The following is a 14,337-nucleotide window of genomic DNA, read 5'->3' on the forward strand; positions in this document are numbered from 1 at the left end:
AGGAGGTTGGCCAAATAATGCGAGTTTAGCCTACCCCTGACCGAGATGCTATGTGGCCGGCTAGTGTGCGGGATCAATAATGTCACAGTACAAAAATAATTGTTGGCAGATCCCACTCTAGACCTCAAGCGGGCCATAAAATTAGCATATTCCTTGGAGAACACTGAGGAAGGGGCCCTAGAACTTGTGGGATGATGGACAATAGCGTTCTCAGGCTAGGGGTGGAGGATCCTCATACAGTAAAGCTAGGATTCTTAGTGACGGATCCCATGTGCCTCACCCACCGCAACTCAACATTCAGCCAGGACATTCCGGTATCTCAGAAGTCTCCCCGATAATCCTAGAAGTACCAGGGAAGCCTCCCTGTAGACTACAAGTGTCAACTGCAAGATTGCTGTGGCCAAAGGACATTACCCAGGCAAGGCTGCCAGAATCAGCAGTATGCATGCTGCCCAGGCCGGATGTCAAAGCCACCAGGCCTGGGCCTTGCAAGTCTAGACGTTTGTAGAGGACGAAATGATGCGACTAAACTACACCACCACCCCTAAGGTTGCCCCGATAAAGATAAAACTGTTGGTCAATGGCCATTCCCTGGAAATGGAGCTGGATATGGGAGCTGCCATCTCCATCATTGGGGAACAGATCTTCCGGCTTCTCCGGATGGGCACCTTGCCCCTAGGCCTGCGAGACACCAGGACCAGGTTGGCCACATATACAGGACAACTGTTGAAGGCAAAGGGGACCACTGTGACCCCAATTACCTATGGGCAGCAGATGGCCTGACTCCCATTCAGTGTATGAGGACCAGGACCCAACCTCTTGGACAGGGTCTGGCTCCAGAGGGATCTGTCTGGACTGGCTACAAATTTTTAAACTAGGAACCGGTGGATTATACGTGGTCATTGGCAAATACCCTGAGGTATTCCAAGAAGGGCTTGATAGAATAAAGGGAGCAAGAACAAAGGCAAATATTTATGTGGAACCAAATGCCCTACCCAAATATTCAGGACATGGTCAGTCCTATACATTTTACTTACAAAGTAGAGTCTGAACTCGAGTGGTTAGGGAGCGTCAGGAGAATATGACCAGTGCAACTTGCAGAGTGGGCAACATCGGTCGTCACTGTCCACACGCCCAACAAGTCAATCTGCCTTTGCAGATCTATATGCCAAACTATCAGGGGGTTTTTGTCAAACCTTTGACAAAGTAGATACGAACCATGCCTACCTCCAGTTGGAACTAGACGAGTAATCCAGGAAGTACGTGATGTTCAGCATCCATAAGCGTTTATACGAATGTACACACCTGCCCTTTGGAGTGTCGTCAGCATGCACCATTTTTCAACGTGTGATGGAGAACATTCCCCAAGGTCTACCTAATTGACAGTATACTTGCATGGTGTATGAATCACAGAAGCCACAGAAAAAGAGCACCTAGCAAAATTGGCAGAGGTTTTGAGACGATTTTCCGATGAATGTGTCCATCTCAAATGAGAAAAATGTGTGCTCCAGGCAGGCGAAGTGATCCACCTAGCATACCAACTCAATAAAAAAGGACTACACCCTTGGAGGATAAATTTTAGGCCATCAAAGGGCACCAGCCCCACGAAAAATGTGCAGGTCAGGTGGATTGGCAATGCTAAATTGCCCCTTAGTGTCCAAATGGTTAAGCCAGGTTACTGGGTTACGGGGATAGGGTGGAAGCCTGGGCTTGAGTAGGGTGCTCTTCCCAAGGGCCGGTGCAGGCCCGATGGGCCAAATGGCCTCCTTCTCACTGTAAATTCTATGATAAATACGACAGAATTAAAATCTTTCCTAGGCCTTGGAAACTACTGTGGCAAATTTATTCCAAACGTGGCAACTTTATTGTCACCCCTGCGCACACTATTAAAATAGCATCTTGTGCCAAGGGCCAAAATAGGCCTCATTGCTGTGGGGGTTAGGAAGATGATTTGGATTTGAGGGGAGTGGGAGGTGGAGAACCTTCACGGGGGGCCACAGGGGACCACTGATTAACCTCCCCATGGGCATCGTAGAACACGAGTTCTTGTGGTGAGCTGACGGAGGCCCGCCCAGCTGGAGCTCGTTAGCAGTGACCTTTAAAGGTAGCTCCCAGATCCCAGGCAGTTACTGATAGTCCTGGGCTGGGGTGTTTGCTTTATGTGGAGCTTTATTTACAGTTTACAATAAACCAGTTTGATCTTTCACTCCGCACTTCCTGGAATTATCCCAGGAAGGGATAATCAGTTACTTTGATTTTGTTCAAACTGTTTTCATCGCCTTACGATCAGTTGGTTTATAGAAAAGGAAAAGCTATATTAAATCCATGGAAAGGGTTAACATAAATATGCTGAATATCTTTTGAGTTTCGAAAATTAACGTTGAGGTTTGCCTTGACAAGTCTCAAACCAATCACTTTGATATCTACATGCAAGAAAGATGTAAGCTAGTTAGTTCGAGCATCTTCATGCCAAACTGTCTGTTTGTATCTGCTCACTCTAGGTCAGCAAAACTGGAGCTGAGGGAGCTGTCCTCGATGAAGCTAAAAATATCAATAAGTCCCTTTCTGCGTTGGGAAATGTGATTTCTGCTCTGGCCGAGGGAACGGTGAGTCTCCTCAGTACAGTGTTATAATGCACAGAATTTCCTGTTGGCCTTGTATTTTTGCTGCGATTTTACCACAAGCTAATATCTGCAGCACCACATTTGAATGATGCCATCTGATTAGTAAGGAAGGGTTGGTGCCACAATGATGTGATGGATACTGAACCGAATCTCATGCACTGTCGAGGGAGAACTGGTCAGTCACCCATGTTTAATGGGTGACACATGAACCCAACATTTCAGCCTTGTAGTTGAATAATGTGATTATCAGGTATTGAAAATATGAATTAATATGTTATTACATACGATAATTACACCATAACACCTTAGGAGCAGAAGTAGGCCACTCGGCCCATTGAGTCCGCTCCACCATTTAATGAGATCATTGTTGATCTGATATAATCCACTTTCCTGCATTATCCGTTTGATTTCCTATCTCAACCTTGAACATACTCACAACCCAGCCTCTACATCTGTGCAGTAAAGAATTCCACAGATTTACTAACTTCTGAGAGAAGAAATTCTTCCCCATCTCTGTCATAAATGGGCGACCCCTTACTCTGAGATTATGACCTCTGGTCCTAAACCCTCCCACACGAGGAAACATCCTCTCAGCATCGACCCTGTCAAGCCCGCAAGAATCCTATAAGTCTTAATAAGCTCACTGCTCATTCTTCTAAACTCCAATGAGTACAGGTCCAACCCACTCAACCACTCTTCATAAGAAAATGGCTCCATTCCTGGGATCAACCCAAAGAACCTTCTCTGCACTACCTCCAATGCCTATATATCTTTCTTTTGAGGAGCAAAACTGTTGACAGTATTCCAGGTGTAGGCTAACTATACCATGTATAGTTTTAGTAGGGCTTCTCTATTTTTTTTACTCCATTCGCAATTAAATAAAGGCCAAAATTCCATTTGTATTCATGAGGATCACAAATCCCTCTGTGCTGCAGCTTTCTGCAGTCATTCCCCATTTCAATAATATTCAGCTCCTTTATTCTTCCTTCCAAAGTTCATAGCTTCACGTTTTCCTACATTATATTCCAGCTGCCAAGTTTCTTACCCACTCACCTAACCTGCCTATATTCCTCTGTAGACTCTTTGTGTCATCCTCAACACTTGCTTTCCTACCCATTTTTGTGTCATCCGCAAATCTGCTAATAGTACATTCACTTCCCTCATTGAATCATTAATATACATTGTGAATAATTGTGGCTCCAGCATCGATCCCTGTGACAGTCCAGTAGTTACAGGCTGCCATCCTGAAAATACTCCTCTTATCCCAACTCCCTGCCTTCTGTCAGTTAGTCAAGCCTCTATCCATGCTAATATATTATCCCCAGCACGATAGATACATAGATACATAGAAGATAGGAGCAGGAGGAGGCCTTTTGGCCCTTCGAGCCTGCTCCACCATTTATCACAATCATGGCTGATCATCCAACTCAAAAGCCTAATCCTGCTTTCTCCCCATAGCCTTTGATCCCATTCTCCCCAAGTGCTATGTAGCCGCCTCTTGAATATATTCAATGTTTAAGCATCAACTACTTCCTGTGGTAATGAATACTCTTTGGGTGAAGAAATGTCACCTCATCTCTGTCCGAAATGGTTTACCCTGAATCCTCGGACTGTAACCCCTAGTTTTGGACACACCCATCATTGGTAACATCTTCCCTGCATCTACCCTGTCTAGTCCTGTTAGAATTTTATAAGTCTCTATGAAATCCCCCCTCATTCTTCTGAACTCCATCGAGAACAATCCTAACCTAGCCAATCACTCCTCATATGACAGTCACGCCACCTCTGGAGTCAGTCTGGTAAACCTTCGCTGCACTCCCTCAAAATCAAGAACATCCTTCCCCAGAAAAGGAGACCAAAACTGCACACAATATTCTAGGTGTGGCCTCACCAAGGTCCTGTACAATTGCAGCAACACATCCCTGCTTCTGTACTCGAAACCTCGCGCAATGAAGGCCAACATACCATTTGCCTTCTTTACCACCTGCTGCGCCTGCATGCTTACCTTCAGCGATTGGTGCACAAGACACACAAGTCCTGCTGCACACTCCCCTCTCCCAATTATCAACCATTCAGGTTGTAATCTGCCTTCCTGTTTTTGCTTCCAAAGTCAATAACCTCACTTATCCAAATTATACTGTATTTGCCATTGATTTGCCCACTCGCCCAATCTGTCCAGATCATGCTGTTGGATCCCTGTATCCTTGTCACAATTCACCCTCCCACCTAATGTGGCATCATCTGCAAACTTTGAGATGTTACATTTTGTTCCCTAATCCAAATCATTAATATATATTGTGGATAGCTGGGGTCCCAGCACCGATCCCTGTGGTACCCCACTAGTTACTGCCTGCCAATTTGAAAAGGACCCATTAATTCCTACTCTTTGTTTCCTTTCTGCCAACCAGTTTTCTATCCACCACAACACACTTTCCCCCAATCCCAAGCACAATAATCTCTTCTGCGGGACTTTGTCAAACGCCCTCTGAAAGTCTATCACATACTATCACATAGAATATTTTCAGACTGGAGACCAGTTACCAGCGGTGTACCACAGGGATCAGTGCTGGGTCCTCTGCTATTTGTGATTTTTATCAATGACTTGGAGGGGGGAGCTGAAGGATGGGTCAGTAATTTGCTGATGACACCAAGATTGGTGGAGTAGTGGATGAGGTGGAGGGCTGTTGTAGGCTGCAAAGAGGCATTGATAGGATGCAGAGCTGGGCCGAAAAATCGCAGATGGAGTTTAACCCTGATAATGTGAGGTGATTCATTTTTGTAGAAAAAATTTGAATGCGGATTACAGGGTCAATGGCAGGGTTCTGAGGAATGTGGAGGAACAGAGAGATCTTAGGGTTCATTTCCACAGATCTCTGAAGGTTGCCACTCAAGTGGATAGAGCCGTGAAGAAGGCTTATAGTGTGTTAACGTTTATTAACAGGGGGCTTGAGTTTAAGAACCGCAGGGTTATGCTGCAACTATACATGACCCTGGTGAGACCACATTTGGAGTATTGGTCACCTCATTATAGGAAGGATGTGGAAGCATTGGAAAGGGTTCAAATGAGATTTACTAGGTTGCTGCCTGGTTTGCAGGATAGGTCTTATGAGGAAAGGTTGAGGGAGCTAGGGTTTTCTCTTTGGAGCGGAGGAGGATGAGAGGTGACTTAATTGAGGTTTATAAGATGATGAGGGGGATAGATAGAGTGGACGTTCAGAGACTATTTCCTCGGGTGGATGTAGCTGTTACAAGGGGGCATAACTACAAGATTCAGGGTGGGAGATATAGGAGGGATATACGAGGTAGGTTCTTTACTCAGAGAGTGGTTAGGGTGTCGAATGGACTGCCTGCTGTGATAGTGGAGTCGGACACTTTACAAACTTTCAAGCGGTTATTAGATAGGCACATGGAGCACACCAGAATGACAGGGAGTGGGATAGCTTGATCTTGGTTTCGGACACTGCTCGGCACAACATCGAGGGCCAAAGGGCCTGTTCTGTGCTGTACTGGTCTATGTTCTGTGTTCTATGAAAGTCCAAATATACCACATCGACTGGTTCCCCCTTGTCAACTGTATTGCTTATATCTTCAATGAATTCCAACAGATTTATCAAGCATGATTTCCACTTCATAAATCCATGCTGACTCTGACTGATCCTGCCACTGCTTTCTAAATGTTCCGCTATAAAGTCCTTGATAATGGATTGAAGAATTTTCCCCACAACCGATGTTAGGCTCACTGGACTATAATTCCCTGCTCTCTCTCTACCTCCCTTTTTAAATATTGGAGTGACATGAGCTACCCTCCAATCTACAGGACTGTTCCAGAGTCTATAGAATCTCGGAAGATGACCACCATAGCATCCACTATTTCCAGAGCCACCTCCTTAAACACTCTGGGATGCAGATTCTCAAGCCCTGGGGATTTATCCACCTTCATTCCCATCAATTTTCCCAGCACCATTTCTCGAATAATGTTGATCTCCCTCAGTTCTTCCCTCTCACTAAACCTTTCATTCTCCAACGTTTTTGGTATCTGATTTGTGTCCTCTTTTGTGAAGACAGAACCAAAGTATGTATTTAATTACTCAGCCATTTCTTTGTCCCTTATTATGCATTCCCCTGTTTCTGTCTGCAGGGGGGCTACGTTTGTCTTTACCAATCTCTTTCTCTGCACATATCTACAGAAACTCTTAGTGTCAGTCTTTATTTTCCCTGCAAGCTTCCTTTCGTACTGTACTTTCCCCTTCTTAATCAATCCCTTTGTCCTTCTTTGCTGAATTCTAAACTGCTCCCAATCCTCAGACCTATTATTTTTCTTGGCCAATCTGTATGCTTCTTCCTTGGATCAGATACTATTTCTAATTTATTTTGTAAGCCATGGATTGGCCCTCTTACCCATTTTGCGTTTGTGCCAGACAGGAATGAACAGTTGCTGCAGTTCTCCCATGCGTCCTTGAATGTTTGCCTATCCACTGTCATCCCTTTAATAACTCTCCCCAATCTATCAAGGCCAACTCACGCCTCAGATCTTCATAGTTCCCTTTATTAAGATTCAGCACCCTAGTCTCCGAATCAACTACTTCAGTCTCCATCTTGGTACAAACTTCTATCATGTTATGGTCGCTCATCCCCAAGGGGTCTCGCACAGCCAGATTGGCAATGATTCTCTTCTCATTGCACAGTACCCATGGGCTCTTATATATATTAAGTAGTGTTTTGTGTCGTATCTTATCAAACACATTTCGGAAATTCAAATATATTATATCCACTGGTTCCCCTTCATCTATCCTGCTCGTTATCACCTCAAAGAACTCTAATGAGTTTGTCAGGCATGATTTCCCCTTCCTCTCTCTGTTCATGAGGTACCCGGGGGGAGTCTCCCTATTAAGGGAGTGCAGGGGGGACGAGGGGGGGGGGGGGCGGTGGCATGGGGTGGCATGGGGCAGGATGGTCTGGCAGAGGAGGGGTGGGCTGGTTGTGCATTATGCAGGCAGGGGGAGGGTGGTCCTCAGATGAACTTTGGGGCCGATCCCTCTAAGGAGTTACCCCTTGTCCTTCCGTGAGGTCCATCACATCACAGCCATGCTGGTAGCACCCACAACTGATCCGCGCCCACGTGATTCCCGGCCCGGGGGACTGGAGAATCATGGACTGCTGGTGCATAGGATGCCGGGCCCACTAAATTAAAACCCATTTACATTCATTTACATGCATCCACTGGCGTGCTGTCATGGACCCCAATACCCCAGTGGGTGGGGGGATGGGGCCAGTACATCACGTTTGGATTGGCGCCTTCCGACATCTGCCGCTGATCCCGATTTTGCGATTCTCTGCCTCATCGCAGACCCCAATACTGGGGTTGGTCAATGGAGAATCTACCCCGAAGCATTTGTTTTACTCCTCTGCCATTTCCTGGTTCCCCATTATCATTTCCCCAGTCTTATTCTCAAAGGGGCCTATGATCAGTTATATATGTAAAGAAGCTCTTGCTATCCATTTTGATATTACTTGCTAGATTTTCCTCATATTTTATCTTCACCATTTTAATTATTTTTTTGGTCAACACATACATTTTTATAAATTTTAATCAAAGCAGTTCTAGAAACTGGTTGATCATTTGATGAATAGTCTGGTCAATTGACAGGCTTTTATCAATCCGTAAACCATAGGAATAATTTTCTATAGCCACACATCTGTCATGAAACATTGTAGATGTAAATTGGTTCAACGACAAAGCAGTAACCCTGATAATTGCTCTTGCCCTGTTGCTATGAAACGGTGCCTCCTATGTGTCCTTTGCCTTTACATTTGCTGAGAGGATGATTCAAGGCTGTTGTATGCTTTCCTGTCTCTGGTCTTCATTATGTGCGTAACTGGAAAAATATATTATAGGCTGCGTTGATCTCAGGGAAATCACTATTTGTCTGAGCACCGAATGCTATTTGAAGAGATTCCAGACAATAAAGCACACTATGCACTTAACATGGGGTTTTTAATCGGTTTTATAGATTTATGTTACAATATAAATAAGAAAGGAATGGTCTGAAGATGAAAGCTAACTGTGTGTAAATCAATAACACCTTACAACTGGAATCCTAAGTGGGGCTTACCTTGTCTGATGTTGTGCTTGCAACCACCTGAAGTAATGTAGTGTAAAAGAATGATCGCGTTTTCAGAAAATATGACAGTGACGTATATCCGTGTCTTTATTTAGCGAATTCAAAATTCAGTAATTCTGTTATTGGGAAAACCACGGGCGCGATTCAACGGAAACATTTCAATGTCCAGTATTGGGCACGTTTGGCGGGGTGTTTCTCGATTACCGTAATGCCGAGATCGTGGCCCATGTTCAACAGCACCTAGTGCCAGAAATGAGCCTCACACGGGATTCTGGACATTATTGGCTGCCTTACCGACTGGTTCACCTTCCTCGGGCCTCAGCAACTTGCCGCTAATAAGGAGCAGCTCACCACTCATTCCTAGTCAACACAGAAGCATGGCGGCGCGCAGACCTATTCCTTGCTTTGGGGATAGCATTGTCTGGTCAGGCTTCTCGATGCCATGGGTGAGAGGTGGGTCACGCTCTTCCACCAAAGGGGTGGGAGGACCAGTAGCAGGGTCCACAATGCCACCTGGGAGGTAGTGGCTGTCAGTTCGAGCAACATAACCAAGAGGACTGCCGTCCAATTTAGGAAGAAGACAAATGACCTCCAATGAGCTGCCAGGGTAAGTTACCACCTCTTTCCTGGCATCAGTTTGGAAAGTCCCACTTTGGATTTCAAGATTTTGCTGTTATCTGATCTACATCAGGGCAGGCTACCTAGAGTTGACCTCAACAACCTGGGTTAGGAAGTGGAAAGTTGCCCAGATTATTCTTTCTCCTGATTGCCGTCTGTTGAATTTCCATATCTGGTGGTTTAGTGAAGAGGGGTTTGGGCATTGATGTCTCCTGCAGTGAATATTTTGTTGCCACTTTGTGACTGAGGTGCACACACAGATAATGGCTGCTCAGAAGATGTACTGAACCCCCCCCCCAAATGTTAACATCATCAGGAGAGCAGGGGAGGAAGGTTTGGAAGAAGGGAGAAAGTGAATGATTTTCCGGGTTTTCCGGTTTCCTCCCACAGTCCAAAGATGTGCAGGTTAGGTGGATTGGCTATGCCAGATTGCTCCTTAGTGTCCAAAGATGTACAGATTAGGTGGAGTTACTGGGATATGGTGGTGGAGTGGGTTTGGTTGGGGTGCTCTTTTGGAGGGTCGGTACAGACTAGATGGACCGAATGGCCTCCTTCTGCACTGTAGGGATTCTATGGATTCCTCCTCCCCCCCCCCACAAGCTTCCAAGTGACAGGAACAAAGACCTTTCTCCCGTCTCCATTCCTCTGTTCCCCTCTACCCTGAAACAAAATGTTACATTTCGGCATTTAGCATGAAAGATGACACATTGGAGACATTAAAAGTATCCATTTAATTCCACGAGATCAAACCGTACCAGCAGTCAATTAGCTATTTTAAAAACGTTAATACATTGTGGTTTTAACTCCAGTAGCCTTACATGTTCCCCCTGTTACAGAAGGGGAACATTTTGCAGGGTTATGGGGAATGTGTAAGGAAGCGAGATTAATTGCTTCTCTCTTTCAAAGAGCCATTGACAGACATGATAGGCCAGGTCATTCTACAGTGTATCCTTCTGTGAATCTCTGAATATGTTTTCTTTGTTTACAGAAATCGCATGTTCCATATCGCGACAGTAAAATGACCCGAATTCTACAGGATTCACTTGGTGGGAATTGCCGCACTACCATCATTATATGCTGTTCACCTTCCAGTTATAATGACGCTGAATCAAAAACCACCCTCATGTTTGGCCAGAGGTAGGAGTCTCATCCAAGCTATTCCTAATAGTGTGGCAACTAATTTAGTGTGACACTGACATATGAAGTATATCTTTACTGAACTGCTAGCAACTTCGTTAAAGATAGTTTTACCAGCTCGTTTGTGAATTGAAATGTTCATTTTAAAAGATTCAGTATTCTGGATCAAAATTCCACTTGACTTGAGGGTTTTCGACCATGGGATAATTAGATAAGCCTTTGGTCACATAGCTTTGTTACGGAAGTAAATGGATTTTTGGTGTGAATATTGACGGTGCAATGCTTCTAATCAATCTCAGAGGCCTTATCAGCAAAGGTTATCAAATCTTGAGGGTATTTGGACATAAATTAAGGGAAATCATTCTGACTTCACGCAAATCAGTGCATCGTCTTTTTTTTTAAACATTGACTGCAATTTACCATCACCCTAACTTCAAAAGCAACAATGCATTAGAGAGGATTTAGAGAACAGTCAATACTTGGAGCTCTTAGACATCAAGAGAAGCCGAGCATATTTTCAGTGTGTAAATTAGATTGTGGAAGCATGAGCCAAGCAAAGGACAGCCAAATACATCTGGTAAAGATAATTGCATTAGACAAATCTAATAGTTTCTCTTTAATAAGAGGCTGATTGGATGGATAAAGGGAATGCAAATAACATTTGGTGGCAATAGTCTCACATAATATTTCCCTCTGCTGCATGACTCCTTGCTAGAGGGAATTTCAATGCCAATCAGTAAACATAAATTTGCTAACTCTGCATTCCATCCTTCAGCAATCTTGGTCAGCTACTGTCTGTGGTGGCTTCCCACTTGTAGTCACACTGATTATTTTCCATCTTGCTGGCTGGAGAATTACGCAACTGTTAAACCACAAATTTTAACAGGTCCATTAAAATTTGTAAGACCTGGGGGGGGGGAGGTTCTTTGCTGCCTGCTACCGATAGCGGAGTTCCCGATGCGGTGAAGAATCTCGTATCGGAGATGAAAGAGGATCGGCGCCGGTGCTCCGGTCCCTCATTGGCGGTGGTATCAAGGTTTGCACCTCACGCCAGTGGGTGCATGCAAATGGGTCATTTAAACCCGTTTGCCATGTTGGTGGTGACTGGTGTAAGTATTTGCCAGCATGCCCTGACACAGTAGACCTCATGGTGGGCCACGGGGTAAGTACTGAAGGTAGGTTACCCCAAAGTCCATTGAAGTGCTCCCCGCACTCTCCACAATGCAAATTATGCCCATACCACCCCCCCCAGCCTCCTCATCAGACCCACCCCAGACTCCTCCATAAGACTTCCCCTCAGACACCCCATCAGATCCCCATCACAGAACCCTCCATATCAATGACTCCCATATCAGTGTCCTCCCATATCAGTGACCACCCATATCAGAGAACCACAATTTCAGAGACCCCCTCCTTCAGAGAGCACTCCTCAACAGAGTACATCCCATATCAGAGAATCCCCCCATATCAGAGACTCCTTCCCATAACTGAGACTCCCCTCATCAGCCACTCCTGCATGGAAGCTAAAGAGCACCTTTTTCACTCACTTGCTCCTTATATCTGCTGCTTCAGGCAGAAGTGTAGAAAGCAACAGCTGTTAGAAAGGCAAAACACATCACAAAGCTTTAAATCCCCTTGGTTCGTATGATTGGCAAGGTGTCTATTCATTTTGAAAGATAAATAGCTTCAAGTAGACTGCAAGTGACAGGTAATAGCTTCCAGCTGGACAGATATCTGGATTGTTTATTTTCATTTCCATCACGCTTGAATACATCCCAGGAACCCTGTTATGAACATAACCGCAATATTTATAAACATCTAGCTATGATTGACAGCTCCTGACCATATCAAAAGCAGTTAAATGCTTTCTGCTGAGAAAGAGAGGAAGTAAAAGCACTTAACCCGTACCAGCCTCCCCAAACATAGGCCGGAATGTGGTGACTAGGGGCTTTTCACAGTAACTTCATTTGAAGCCAACTTGTGACAATAAGCAATTTATAATTCTTTGAGGAGGTGACCAAGCACATGGATGAAGGTAAAGCAGTGGATGTGGTGTACATGGATTTTAGTAAGGCATTTGATAAGGTTCCCCATGGTAGGCTTATGCAGAAAGTAAGGAGGCATGGGATAGTGGGAAATTTGGCCAGTTGGATAACGAACTGGCTAACCAACAGAAGTCAGAGAGTGGTGGTGGATGGCAGATATTCAGCCTGGAGCCCAGTTACCAGTGGCATACTGCAGGGATCAGTTCTGGGTCCTCTGCTGTTTGTGATTTTCATTATTGACTTGGATGAGGGAGTTGAAGGGTGGGTCAGTAAATTGGCAGATGATATGACGTTTGGTGGAGTTGTGGATAGTGAGGAAGGCTGTTGTCAGCTGCAAAGAGACATAGATAGGATGCAGAGCTGAGCCGAGAAGTGGCATATGGAATTTAACCCTGAGAAGTGTGGGGTTGTCCATTTTGGAAGGACAAATATGAATGCGGAATACAGGGTTAACGGTAGGGTTCTTGGCAATGTGGACCAGAGAGATCTTGGGGTCTATGTTCATAAATCTTTGAAAGTTGTCACTCAAGTGGATAGAGCTGTGAAGAAGTCCTATGGTGTGCTAGCGTTCATTAGCAGAGGGATTGAATTTAAGAGCCGTGAGGTGATGATGCAGCTGTACAAAACCTTGGTACGGCCACATTTGGAGTACTGTGTGCAGTTCTGGTCGCCTCATGAATGAGGAAGGATGTGGAAGCTTTGGAAAAGGTGCAAAGGAGATTTACCAGGTATATAAAATACCAAGAAAGATTGATAAATTAAACATAGATTAAATGTTCCCCCTTGTGGGCAAGAATGAGAGGTCACAGGTATAGGTTGAGAGGCAGTAGATTTTAAACTGAGATGAGAAGTAACAGCATCTCGCAGAGGGTGGTTAATTTGTGGAACTCGCTGCCCCATAGTGGGTGGAGTTTGAATCATTAAATGGTTTCAAGAAGGAGATAGATATATTTCTGATGCAAAACAGGTTAAAGGGATATGGGGAACGGGCAGGGAGGTGGATTTGAGACCAGGAAGAGATTAGACATGAACAGATTGAATGAATGAGCAGGCTCAAAGGGATGAATTGCCTACTTCTCCTAATTACTATGTTCCTCAACAAACAGTCATTCAAAAAATACTCTCTTTTGTGGTCATAAAGGTGTTACGATGAATAAACGTAGTTGCGTTTGGAGTTCAGCCAGGCATTCATAATCAGATATGTTGTACAGTTATATAAACAAATGTTCCAGGACTGATGTGATTCCCATAGTGATTGAACATTTAAAAAGAAAATTGAGTTTCCTGTAAATAGCTGATAAGAATGACACATGATTTCATGTTTTTAGGTTTTTACTGTAATAGATGACCAAGGCTACTATTAACTAAGCATTATTTTTCTTATAATAGCCCTTCAGTTCAAAGGACATTGTAATGAATGGTTTAAACTATAATTTTCTTATAAGTTAAAGTACAGAAATAATATTATACCTATCATATATCACACAGCCCTATTGTTAATCACTGGGGGTGTAAAATGGCCACTCTCAAAGTGGAGCCCGCAAGGGTGGGAGTGATGCATGTGGGCTCACGACTGATTTATTTTCCAACACCAATCAATATAGTTGGTGGCACGAATGGGGGAAGGACAACCACCTCCATTTCCACTCACCCAGCATCAGGATGGGAAAATCTGTTTCTTCACTGATCATTCGATGCCACATCAACAATAATTTTAAGGTTTAGAAAAGCTCCCATCCAAGTAGGATTCGAGGTTATAGTAGCATGAACAGACCTAGATACTCAATAGTG

The 14,337-nt window shown here is 44.4% G+C and overlaps 1 protein-coding gene across 1 annotated transcript in view; it reads left to right on the plus strand.

Moving 5' to 3' along the window:
• LOC119962107 (kinesin heavy chain) overlaps positions 1 to 14,337 on the plus strand; it is a 251,142-nt gene that overhangs the window by 155,082 nt on the left and 81,723 nt on the right. Inside the window, exons 9-10 of the mRNA XM_038789984.1 lie at positions 2,502 to 2,606; positions 10,353 to 10,501. Coding sequence (XP_038645912.1) covers positions 2,502 to 2,606; positions 10,353 to 10,501 — 254 coding nt within the window. The remainder of the gene's footprint in view (positions 1 to 2,501; positions 2,607 to 10,352; positions 10,502 to 14,337) is intronic.

Source organism: Scyliorhinus canicula, chromosome 2 (assembly GCF_902713615.1).
Source record: "Scyliorhinus canicula chromosome 2, sScyCan1.1, whole genome shotgun sequence".
Classification (NCBI taxonomy): domain Eukaryota; kingdom Metazoa; phylum Chordata; class Chondrichthyes; order Carcharhiniformes; family Scyliorhinidae; genus Scyliorhinus; species Scyliorhinus canicula.